This window comes from Equus przewalskii, chromosome 2 (assembly GCF_037783145.1).
Source record: "Equus przewalskii isolate Varuska chromosome 2, EquPr2, whole genome shotgun sequence".
Lineage (NCBI taxonomy): Eukaryota > Metazoa > Chordata > Mammalia > Perissodactyla > Equidae > Equus > Equus przewalskii.
In genome coordinates this window covers 43,027,100-43,039,293 of record NC_091832.1, presented here as the reverse complement: position 1 = coordinate 43,039,293, position 12,194 = coordinate 43,027,100, and the positions used below count along the sequence as shown (strand labels likewise).

Below are 12,194 nucleotides of genomic sequence, written 5' to 3'. Positions count from 1 at the left end.
TTATTCCTTTTCATGATTCAGATGGCTGTATTTTGAAAATAGTTACGCTGTTAGCAATCTCAGGGAGAGAGATGTTGTCGCAGCTGTTCAATCAGTTTCTAAAGACATTTAATTCATTGGTCTAAAGATGACGATGATGGCTAGAACACTTATCTGGAACTTAGCATGTTATGAGCCTTTATGTATATTCATTTAGTTCTCACAATAACCCTCTGAGGTAAGTACAGCTACATCTTCATTTAAGAGTCGAAGAAACTGAGGCACCAAAGGTTTTGTTCAAAGTTACACAGCTGTTATTTGGCAGAGCCAGAGTTCTTGATAACTGTGTACTGTCTGGCCCTTGGCCACCTCTTCACCATCATCCTCTATTCTCCTCCCTGCTGTGGTCCAGCCACACGGCTTCTGTTCCATGAATGTCCTGTCTCAGGGCCTTTGCATGTGCTGTTCCCTCACCCCAGCTCTTGGCAGGTCTAACTCCTTCTCATCATTGTGGTCAAACTCAAGTGTCACCGTTCCTGACTTATCAAGATACTGCTCCCACCCCATCACTCCTTATCGTGTTATCCTGCTTGCTCACTTACTAGAGCAGGAAGAGGCCTTTTCTGTCCTGTTCACTGTTAAATACCTGGCACAGTATTATTTAAAATTTGTTGAATGAATATACGTGCTAATGATTTTAATCATGAGTTTAGCTCCTTTTTGTAAAAAACATATATCTGTAACCCAACTCTAATATAGGTGTGTGCATGTGTACGTGCGTGCATGTGGTGTCAATGCGTGAATGTGGAGAGAAGAGTCTCACTGTAGTGAAGTGGTACAGAAGCACAGCCTTCTCTCAGTTACGATCCAGCTCCAACAGCAGGTCCTGGTGTTTATTGTATAGAAGTGAAGCGCCTGGTTGCATTTGTCTCTGAAAAGATTGAGACACATGTTAAAAGAAATGTGTAAGGGTCTCAGGCAGTGACTGATACAAGGCCTAAAATAAATTGTAAAAGCTAGAGCCTGGATCAGGAAATAAAATCTTTTTTTTTTTTTTTTTGAGGAAGATTAGCCCTGAGCTAACATCTGCTGCTAATCCTCCTCTTTTTGCTGAGGGAGGCTGGCCCTGAGCTATCATCCGTGCCCATCTTCCTCTACTTTATATGTGGGACGCCTACCACAGCACGGCTTGACAAGTGGTGCCATGTCCGCACCCAGGATCCGAACCAACGAACCCCAGGCCACCGAAGCAGAACGTGCGCACTTACCTGCTACGCCACCGGGCCAGCCCAAATCTTTTTTTTTCCCCAGTGCTTGGGTAAAACAGATACTACTTTATATATATATATATCCTCCTTTCCCACGATAATTGCTTTCTTCTACTGCTTTAAATTAAGCCATATTTATCTCATTTGTTTGTTCTAGGGGCCTATCTGCCAGATCTCTTCCAAGTTTCCACTGGGGCCTTTGACAAAGAAGTGGGGTGCCAGGAAGCTGAAACTAGGACTTTGACAAAAAGGGACTTTCTGTTCCTTTAGCTGAGGACTTTGGACGACTGTCGATGCGACAGTCCTGTGTGAGGTGTCAGACTCACTGCCATGCTGGAGAAGTCTGGCCTGCACAGACCTCTGTGATCTGGTTAACTTGAGGGCAGTCCTTCGAATAGGCCGGTGTTAACTGCCCTTCTTTCAGATCACAACCTGACTCTTACTCCTGCTCTGTCCTAGATAACCAGTTCAGGATGTCCATCCTAGAGCGACTGGAGCAGATGGAAAGGAGGATGGCTGAGATGACGGGGTCCCAGCAGCACAAACAGGGGAGCGGAGGTGGCGGCAGTGGAGGGGGCAACGGGAGCGGGAACGGAGGAGGTCAAGCTCAGGTACGAGTCTGTGTTGGCGATCACCTTCCCTCTTGTTAATGTTTTATCGATCAGTGAGGCATTTGGGGCCAAGTCCCCTCTCTGCTGCTGCTGGTATCATTCCTGGCTTAGGCAGAGCCCGAGCGAGTGCTTCCCAGTGCCTGCGATTCCACGTACTACAGTCTGCGTGAAATGGAAGGAGCCTTGGACTGGGGGGCTCCTCAGTTGTTCGCCCCCCTGAGCCTCAGTCATCATCACTGATCTCAGAATTTGCTGCTGTTACCTGGCAGTGGGAGCTGAGAACATCCAATTAAAACACAGAGGCCAAGTGTGACTCATCTGCTGGGGCTCAGAGTTCACTTAGAATCTGTTTTGTATTTTGAGTTCTATCCTAAGTATAAATATAAAATTTAATTGGATTCAGTAATTCATAAGCCTTTTATGAACTCAAGAAGATCAATATGAAAAAGGCCCAGAGAAACTGTTTCTGTAATTCTTCTGTGAGAACATTATAAATTCTATCATCTTTCATGTGTGCTTTTTAATAAATTCCATGAAGAATTTGCCAAGTACAGAGAAATTGCCAAATACTGTTTTGTACTCCCATGAGTCTTGAAGGCTTTATGTAAATTTCATTTAGGAGTTTCATTTTGAGAAAATTTCCTGGGCAGAAATTATTCTTCAGGAGACCCTAGAGATAAATTTAAAAGGTCTGAGAGTGTTTCTTACCTCCACTACTGAGTTATTACCTAAAATCCTCAAATAATTCCCCCTCTTTCTCTTCAAGGTGAGTGATGATTTCTTTTGAACAGTTACATTTTTTTACGTGAACATTTTTAATTTTATGATCCTTGCAAATATCGTGTTAGTAATAGTTTTAATAATAATAAATAGGCAAAATAAAGCATTGTATACCACACCCAAAAACGTAATCCCCTTTTTCCTTGAATTTTCTTATTTCTCCCATCTTCAGAAATCCATGGAAAAGGAAAGACTTGGCACACAGCAAAATATTATTAAGGCTAAGAGAGGCTTCTTTTTCCGCTAATAGTGCTATGTTTTATAAAAGCAGTAATCATTGTTTAATGTATTTCCTGGCTAAAATAAGAGAGTCCCATGAAACTCTTCCTTTTACCAACAAAGGTTATATGGAAATGGAATATAATGTCGTTTTACAGCTCAGCCTTTCAACAACTGACCTGTTATTATCCGGTTCCATATTAACTACTATTGAATACTCTTTCATCAGTTTATGTTGGCTTCAATAAATATGTGTCCACCTGATATGATAGAGATGTGGCTGTTTTTGTTAATAGGAAAAAATTCCCTCTTCATTCACGATCCAGTGACTTCCCTGTGCTCGTGAATATGTCTGTTTCGTGTGTATGGAGTGGCTCTGGCTGGGCCTTGGGGTCAAGGTCGTTCTCCTGCAGGTTTGCATTGCCCAGCTGTTCTCCTGTAAGACGTTTTGACAGCTCTAGTGAGGATGACATTATATCCATCATCTGCCTTTTTATTTTTGCAGGTATTTCTTCCAGATTTAAAAATAAAAAACAATGATGAGCAAGAGTATTTCTGTAGTAGTTGAATTTTATGGGGTTTATTACTGAAAAAAATACTTTTTAAATAACCCCGGAGATGAGAATTAGGCTAGAAGGGTCATTTATGTGGGGGGGGGGGGGGCGCATTAAACGTAAAACCGCTGTCACAGAGACTTGGATAAACTGTTGAGGTTACTTTGATTTTATTTTTCCTCCTTTACAACTGAATCAAGGGAAGAAAACCATGTGGTCAAAATTAGTGAATTTCTCGTCCCTGTGTGCCTCATTGTTACTAATAACACTTAAATTTCTAGATCTCTAACGCTTTCCCCAAAGGACTGGATTATTATTGGATTTTTTGAAGCGATTCTTGAGGGGAAAATAATCCCATCTAAGTGACTTCATTCTCCTTAGGAAGGAACAGGGGAGTGACGGTCCAGGCACCCCAGATGGGGGAACTAAGAGAGCCGCCCTGCTTGGCCCTCTCACAACAGCTTACTACCTGCAGCGTTTACTCCAACTGGAGGCTAGAGCCACCTTTTTTTTTTTTTTTTAGCAGTATACGCTTTCCCCAAGATGGATCAGCATGAGGTTCCTAATCCGAGAATCTTCTGGATAGACAGACTCTGGTGTTCTTAGAGTTATGGAAAATTACCTTGTACCACGACTGCAGATGTGTGCTGCTCAGCTGAACTAAGCACATTCTCTTCTCTGTTTCATGATGTCTCTCTGTGTTCAGTTTCGTGTTTCCCATTTCAAGTTGCTAATCATAAAGCACTTGTTCCCCCTACATCAAAAGGCCGACGTTTTGGATGTAGTCGTTGGCCGGCATTTTGGTGGAGGGCTTCTGGTGCTCCGACCGTAACCTGTGCTTCTGCATCGTAGTGCGCTTCTGGCCCTGGGACGCTGGGGAGCTGCTTTGAGAGCCGCGTGGTTGTCGTATGTGAGAAGATGATGAGCCGAGCCTGCTGGGCCAAGTCCAAGCATTTGATCCATTCAAAGACTTTCCGTGGAATGACCCTCCTACACCTGGCTGCGGCCCAGGGCTATGCCACCCTAATCCAGACCCTCATCAAATGGCGGTAAGGCTGGGGTGCAGACGACTGGGGGTCATCCTCATGCATCAACCTGCAACTTCCTCTTGAGCATTTCTGCTAGCAGAGAGAAATCTGGCCTTTCGGGGAGCGTGACAGCCTGTGAGCAAAGGGCTTTCTCTGAGGACAGTTTCCAAGGGAATTTTATGAACTTCTGCCCGAGAAATACTGAGTGAGATGCTAACTGAATGTTGAACTTTTTATTTCCTCTGGGCTCCTAGCAAAACAAAAGAGTCCAGACCACCCTGTGAAATTCGGGACTGTATCTCTTCACATCAGGGATGTTAGGTGCCCAGTTTGGTTTCAGCTTTGTGGGGTTTTATAATGTTCTGGTATTTCCTTTAACGTTGATTAATGGTGCAGTAATTGCTGGTGCTATCCTTTACAGCACAAAGCATGCAGACAGCATTGATTTGGAACTGGAAGTTGACCCCTTGAATGTGGACCACTTCTCCTGTACTCCTCTGGTAAGAAATGGGTTCGCTTATTCCCTGAACTGGTTTCTAGGCTGGCACAGGGATGTGCCTAGTTCCCTTCGTGATCCCTCATTGTTATATGACATTTATCAGAGCTCCGTTGTAATAAATGTTTTATGGCCCCATTGAGATTGCCAGCAAGGACCAGTTTGTCAATTGGCAGCAATGGCAAAGTAAAATATGTTTTGAACTCATATTGAGAAAGCTTGCTTTGTCTTCCTGTTTTTTAGATGTGGGCATGTGCCCTAGGGCACTTAGAAGCTGCCGTCGTGCTATACAAGTGGGACCGTCGGGCCATCTCTATTCCTGACTCTCTAGGAAGGCTGCCTTTGGGAATTGCCAGGTCAAGGGGTCATGTGAAATTAGCAGAGTGTCTGGAGCACCTGCAGAGAGATGAGCAGGCTCAGCTGGGACAGAACCCCAGAATACACTGTCCTCCAAGCGAAGAGCCTAATACAGATAGCTGGATGACCCAGTGGCACAGCGAAGCCATCAACTCTCCAGAAATACCCAAAGGAGTCACCGTTATTGCAAGTACCAATCCAGGTAAAAATTCAAAATTATTGCATCTCAGAACTTGACAGATTTCCCATTTGCTTTCATGCAGCCACCCTCAGAAAAGTCCATAGGATATTCACGTATTTGGGCTTTGTTTTTTTTATGTTTCTGCTTTTCCTTTTAGCTGTTAGAATGTCTGGTGCTTCCTCCCTACCTCCTCCCACCCCCAAATGCAGAAAGTAGCAAAAAACCTATGTCCATGCAAGAAAGAAATACACATTTTGGAGGAGGATTATCTGAATACAGTGTATGCCTCTGGGGAATATTTAAATGTTAGGGACATGTCTTAAGTTCCGGCTTTGCACTTTGTGTCTCTCAGGCATAGAGAAAGTATTATTTCTTTAGGATTCCTAATTTTATCGCCTGTCCTGACTATCCTTTCTACTGTACTTTTCAGAGCTGAGAAGACCTCGGTCTGAACCCTCTAATTACTACAGCAGTGAGAGCCACAAAGATTATCCAGCTCCCAAAAAGCATAAATTGAACCCTGAGTACTTCCAGGCAAGGCAGGAGAAGCTGCTTTCCACTGCACTGAGTCTGGAACAGCCAAATATCAGGAAGCAGAGCCCTAGTTCTAAGCAGTCTGTCCCCGAGACAATCAGCCCCAGTGAAGGAGTGAGGGACTACAGCCGGGAACTCTCCCCTCCCACTCCAGAGACTGCAGGATTCCAAGCCTCTGGATCTCAGCCTGTAGTAAAGTGGAATTCCAAAGATCTTTACATTGGTGTGTCTACAGTACAGGTGACTGGAAATCCGAAGGGGACCAGTGTAGGAAAGGATGCCGCACCTTCACAGGTGCGTCCACGGGAACCAATGAGTGTCCTGATGATGGCTAACAGAGAGGTGGTGAATACAGAGATGGGGTCCTACCGTGATAGTGCAGAAAACGAGGAATGCTCACAACCCATGGATGATATACAGGTAAGCATGGAAAAGGTAAGCCTGCAGAGGCTGGTGTGTCCCTCAGAGCTTCCTTGATCTTTGCAGTTTCCAAAGGTCACGTGATTTTCTCACCAGTGAAGGGTTAAAAGTCTGGTCTTATGCGCAGGAATGTTGGAGTATCTTCTTTACTCGGGCCACATTTGCATTCAGTGAATCAACCATTGTGAATCGGGCCTGAGCGCCAGAGACCCAGGTCTCAGCAAAGCCTTCCCTCCTCGCGCCAGCTCCTCAGAACTCGCTCATCGCCCCACACAAGTCTTCTGCTTCCTCCTTGCATCCAGGGTGACTGAGTCACTGTTTTATGTACTAGTTATGAGAGTCACGGCCCGATACTAGCTTGAACAGGAGGCCGTGGTTAGAATTTGAATGATCTAAGTGATTTGATCAGTACAACCATCCTCTCGCCATCGTAAAGGGTGTATACAGTGTGAGGCTCTCATGAGGTGCAGTTATTGATAATTGACTGCCCTTATAATAAGTCTAGAAGATCCAGAGTCCTTTTACACCATTAAACTTGCTGTAGATCAAGAGAATATATACTGAAGTAAACTTGAGTTTAGGCTATTAAGCAAGCAAATTGCATTAATTAAAATATACTATGTAGTGGGCCAGCCCTGATGGTCTAGGGGTTAAAGTTCCACGCTCTCCACCTTGCTGGCCCAGGTTCGTTTCCTGGTTGCGGAACTGCACCACCCATCTGTCAGTAGCCATGCTGTGGCAGCAGCTCACATAGAAGAACCAGAAGGACTTACAACTAGGATATACAACCATGCACTGGGGCTTTGGGGAGAAGAAAAAAAAATGGAAGATTGGCAACAGATGTTAGCTCAGGGTGAATCCTTCCCTGCAAAAAAAAAATATATATTTACTGTGTAGAGCAGGACCAGAGAAGCAACCTAAGAAGATGTGTTTGACTTCCTCTCTTTCCAACTTCCCACTGATGTAACCCAAGACAAATGTAAAAGGAAAAACTCACGCAAGGAATTCGGAAGCGCACCCGTGCCTGTAGAAATGATGCAGCGAGAGGAGATGCCTGGAGGAGATCATATCCCGGCCAGCGTTCCTGGGGAGAGGGCTGATGGCTGTACTCTCCTGTTTGTGCATCCCAGGGTGCCCTTCCCGCCAGCCCTCAGCTGTGAGCACAGGGGAGGGAAGGTCGCATGCTCACCAGTGTGCTCCCATTCCTTGTAGGTGGTGGAGAGGCCCCACTACTGACCTAGCAACCACTGCAATCATGGGGAGGCCTGCCAGGGAAATCAAATAATGTTTTAGACCAGGCTGGGCAAATTCTCCTGTAAAAAGCCAAATAGTAAATATTTCAGGCTTTGCGGGCCATGCAGACTTTGTCATGACTATTCTGTCTGCCCTTAGAGTACAAAAGCAGTCTTAGACAACATAAATGAGTGTGGCTATGTGCCAATAAAACTTTATTTACACCAACAGGTAGCAGGCTGGATTTGGCTTTCTGTGATTTGCCAAACCCTGTTTTAAACAATTCCTGATGGAACTCATACCAAATATCAGTACTGAGCAATCTAGGACAATATTTATAAATATAAACATGTAATAATAAATCACCAGACTGTGAAAATCAGCAGCTCAAAAGAGGGGGACCAAGTTGAGCCCCCAGAACAGTGCTTTAGAATAGAAGGTTCTGCAGTGATAGAAGTGTTCTGTGTTTGTCCTGCCCTGTAGGGCAGCCACCAGCCACTTGTGGTACTGAGCTCTTGACATGTAGCTAGTGTGACTCAGGGACTGAATTTCTAATTTTATTTAAGTTCAATTAATTTGTTTAAATATCCATTGAGTGGCACAGCTTTAGAACAGTTGGCCTTCACTGAAACAGAGTTGATACAAGAAATAGAAAATAACCTAAAAAAAATCTACTTTTTTTACTGAGCCTTGAGAGAATAATATTTTGCTAAATTCAGAGCACATATCTATGAAAAAAGCAGCAGTCTAAAGAAATATTTCAGCCAAATGATAAAATAACAATTAAAAATAATGAAATAATTCAAGAAATGGCAAACCAGCGTTCATGGAGGAGTGAACAATCAAACCAGTAACACTGGGGCCGGAGTAACTCTCAACAGGACGGGTGTATGCAGAAGGCAGTTGTTAAGAGGGAGCTCTTTAAATAGAACAGGAATAACGTTTAAAAAATAACCTAGAACTAAAATTGTAAATTATTTTAACAAAACCAGGGAGGTAAAGAAGTGAAGAAGGTAAAGTGTGTTAAAGCGACTCTTCTGTTCAGGGAAGAGCAGATTTTGTTCCACTTGTGACTCTAATAGATAAGTATAGGCTGAAATATGCTTGTTGGAAATGTCAAGTTAACGTCAAGTAACATAAAAACAGCTATCGAATTTCTAAGTCATTGAAGGGGGAAAAAGAAAATTCCTGGGAAAAGTTCAGGAATGGTAACAAAGAGAAAAGCAACAACAGAAATAATAAACAGAAAACGTAATATTGTAGGAATATTTTCATGTATGATTCATTCCCACTTTGGTAACTGATAATTCTATTCAAAGATTCTCAGATTGGGTAAAAAAGAAAGCAAAATTAAAATGAAATGAAATAGAAGGAAAATGAAGCAGTGGTTAAAGATATAACTAACAAATGAGGATAAAAAGAAAAAAGATTAAAAAGTACTGTTCAAGGAGCTGGCCCCGTGGCCGAGTGGTTAAGTTCGCGCGCTCCGCTGCAGGCGGCCCAGTGTTTCGTTGGTTCGAATCCTGGGCGCGGACATGGCACTACTCATCAAACCACACTGAGGCAGCATCCCACATGCCACAACTAGAAGGACCCGTAATGAAGAATATACAATTATGTACTGGGGGTCTTTGGGGAGAAAAAGGAAAAAAAAATAAAATCTTTAAAAAAAAAAAGGTACAGTTCAAGGCAAATGTAAATGTATATATACATATAATTTACCAAGAAGATAGGCAGTCATGAACCATTGTATACCTAACAACATAGCTTCTAAATATTAAAGCAAAAACTAGTAAATATAAAGAAATGTGGAACTATAACCATAGTCATAGTGGAGACAAACACCCTATCTCAGAATTTGTCAGATCAAGTAGATGTAAAAAGGATACAGAAAAAATTGAACAATTAGAAAGTTTGATTTAGTATATATATTTAGTATTTATGATATATTTAGTATATGATATACTTATATATAATTATGTAGATATATGAATACAATAATAAATATACATATCATTGTTCTTTTCAGATATCCAAGACATATTTATGAAAATTGCTCATATACTAGACCCAAAGAGAATTTAAGTAAAAACCTAAAACTGCACATTTAAAGGTTATCTTCTTTGATCACAATCCAAGACATTTAGAAGTGAATTATATGATTTTTTAGGTCCAACTTCTTAGAATATTATTTGATTTGAAGTCATTTAAATTTCATTGCCTTTTGCAGCCATCACAATAAAATATCAGCTTCTCGGTATCCCAGAGTGTTGCACTTATTATGATGTTAAGGTGTTCTTACACTGATACATGTTTATAAAATGGAAGACTTGAGGAGTGACTATAGATTATAACCTTCGGTCTCTAGAAATTCCCCTTTTTAATACTTTCATAGAAAAAGAAGCAGGGGCCAGCCCTGTAGCCGAGTGGTTAAGTTCACTTGCCCCACTTCAGTGGCCTGGGGTTTTGCCAGTTCGGATCCTGGGTGCAGACATGGCACTGCTCATCGGGCCATGCTGAGGCAGCGTCCCACATGCCACAACCAGAAGGACCTACAACTATGTACTGGGGGGCTTTGGGGACAAGAAGAAGAAGAAGAAGAAAAGATTGGCAACAGTTGTTAGCTCAGGTGCCGATCTTTAGGGGAAAAAAAAATCAAAGTAGGATTTACCTCCTGTTTGAGTCACAAAGCAAGGCTAATGTAGGAGGGAAAGAAAAGCTGTAATATTTTCTCCCTGAATGTTTTCATTTTTATTTCTATTGCAATAATCATTCTTGTTCTATGTTGAAAATTTAGAAAATTACCCGTTAAGTGTTTTTAACAGCTTTATTGAGGTATAATTTACATACCATAAACTTCATCCATTTTAGGTTTGCGTGATGAATTTTTATAAATTTATACAGCTATGCAATCATCTCAGTCCCATTTAGCACCCTCCCATCGCCCCTAAAAGTTCCCTGAACCCATTTGCAGTCAATTTCCGCTCCCTTTCCAGCCCTAGGCAACCACTGATCTGATTTCTATACCCCAGAGTTTTGCTTTTTCTAGAAATTTCATATAAATGAAATCATAAAGTATATCTTCTGTCTGGATTCGTTCACTTAGCATATCGTTTTTGAGGTTGATTCGTGTTGTAAGATAAGCATTTTGTCACCTTTGTATAGATACTTTCAGAACATTTTTAATTCACTTAAAAACTGAAACTGCTATGTTTTAATTTCCATTTTCAAGGGATGTGCAAGGAAATTTTTAAAAACAAGGCCATATCTCTGATTCTGATAAAATATATCTCACTCTACACTAGTTTTAAGGATTCCTAATTGTGTCTATTAGGAATGTATTTTGGATGCAAGTATCAGCAACCTAATTACAGTGGTTTAATTAAAAAATGATTTTTTTCCTCACATGGCAGGAAGTCCAGAGGTTCAGTTGCTCAGTGAAGCCATCAGAGACCACGATTTTCTTCTCGATTTTCTGTTCTTTTTGGCTTTCCTCTTCATGCTTTTGCTTTATGTTTGAATATGGCTTCTTGAGCTTGTCTGTAGTCATGGCAGGAAGAAGAGAGGCAAGAGCTGGGGCATCGATACCTTTCATCAGGAAAGCAAAGCTTTGCCCAAAAGCCTCTGAGCAGACTTCTGTATCGTCTCATTTTCCACAAGTGGGAAATATATCCTCCCCATGTGCATGGGAAGGTGGGAAGTCAAGAAGAAGATGATCATAATTGGCTCTTATATCCTTCATGAGCTGTCCCCTGGGGTTGGGCACATTGCTGCTCGCTACAAAACGGGGGTTCTAAGCAAGGCAAAGGAGGGAGGGTTGGATATTGCTTAGGTAACCAGTAGTGTCACCACATTAATATGACAACTCACTTTAGAACTGCCCAGGCATGGCATCGCTGATTGACTGGTACCAGCTGGGAGTAGACACTAGGCACACACCAGACATTCTCTCAGACTTTACTGAAGGTTTTTGGCCAAACTATGATTTGGAGATAATCAAGTCGCAGATATTCAAGTGAATTGTGTGAAACAATAATGTTGGGGTGAATTGAATTGAGGTGTCAGCTCGCCATCCCTTATTTCTTTCTTGGGAGATGGGGGAGTGGAGGTAAGCCTGGATGGCTTCCCAGGTTCCTTTCTAACCTGAGTGTTCTGTGAACTCCGGATTCCAGGTAAACATGATGACCTTGGCAGAACACATCATTGAAGCCACACCTGACCGAATCAAGCAGGAGAATTTTGTGCCCATGGAGTCGTCAGCATTGGAAAGAACAGATACTGCTGCCATTAGCAGTACAATGAGCTGGCTGGCCAGTTACCTAGCTGATGTCGATCATCTGCCAAATGCTGCCCAGATCAGGTCAGTAGAAGTCCGTGGGTCACTATCTAGGACAAATTCCTGGATTTCACTGGGGACGTGGGAGACTAATTGGACTTGAGGAATGCTGTATCATATAAGACCTTATTAAGGAAAGAAAGAAGCATTGGGGAGAGTTCCGTTGCCACTTTGAAGGCCCTCTCGTCCTCTGCTCCT

General features: G+C 42.4%; 1 protein-coding gene across 49 annotated transcripts in view; it reads left to right on the top strand.

The window, feature by feature from the left end:
• Positions 1–12,194, top strand: part of CAMTA1 (calmodulin binding transcription activator 1) — an 853,189-nt gene that overhangs the window by 820,659 nt on the left and 20,336 nt on the right. For 25 of the 49 annotated variants that reach the window (XM_070610969.1, XM_070610968.1, XM_070610967.1 and 22 more), the window contains 6 exons: positions 1,707–1,858; positions 4,264–4,460; positions 4,861–4,939; positions 5,179–5,494; positions 6,243–6,427; positions 11,833–12,020. In XM_070610969.1, coding sequence (XP_070467070.1) covers positions 1,707–1,858; positions 4,264–4,460; positions 4,861–4,939; positions 5,179–5,494; positions 6,243–6,427; positions 11,833–12,020 — 1,117 coding nt within the window. Of the gene's footprint in view, positions 1–1,706; positions 1,859–4,263; positions 4,461–4,860; positions 4,940–5,178; positions 5,495–5,903; positions 6,428–11,832; positions 12,021–12,194 lie in introns of all 49 variants that reach the window. The other 24 variants (XM_070610946.1, XM_070610957.1, XM_070610945.1 and 21 more) reach the window with 1 other exon arrangement.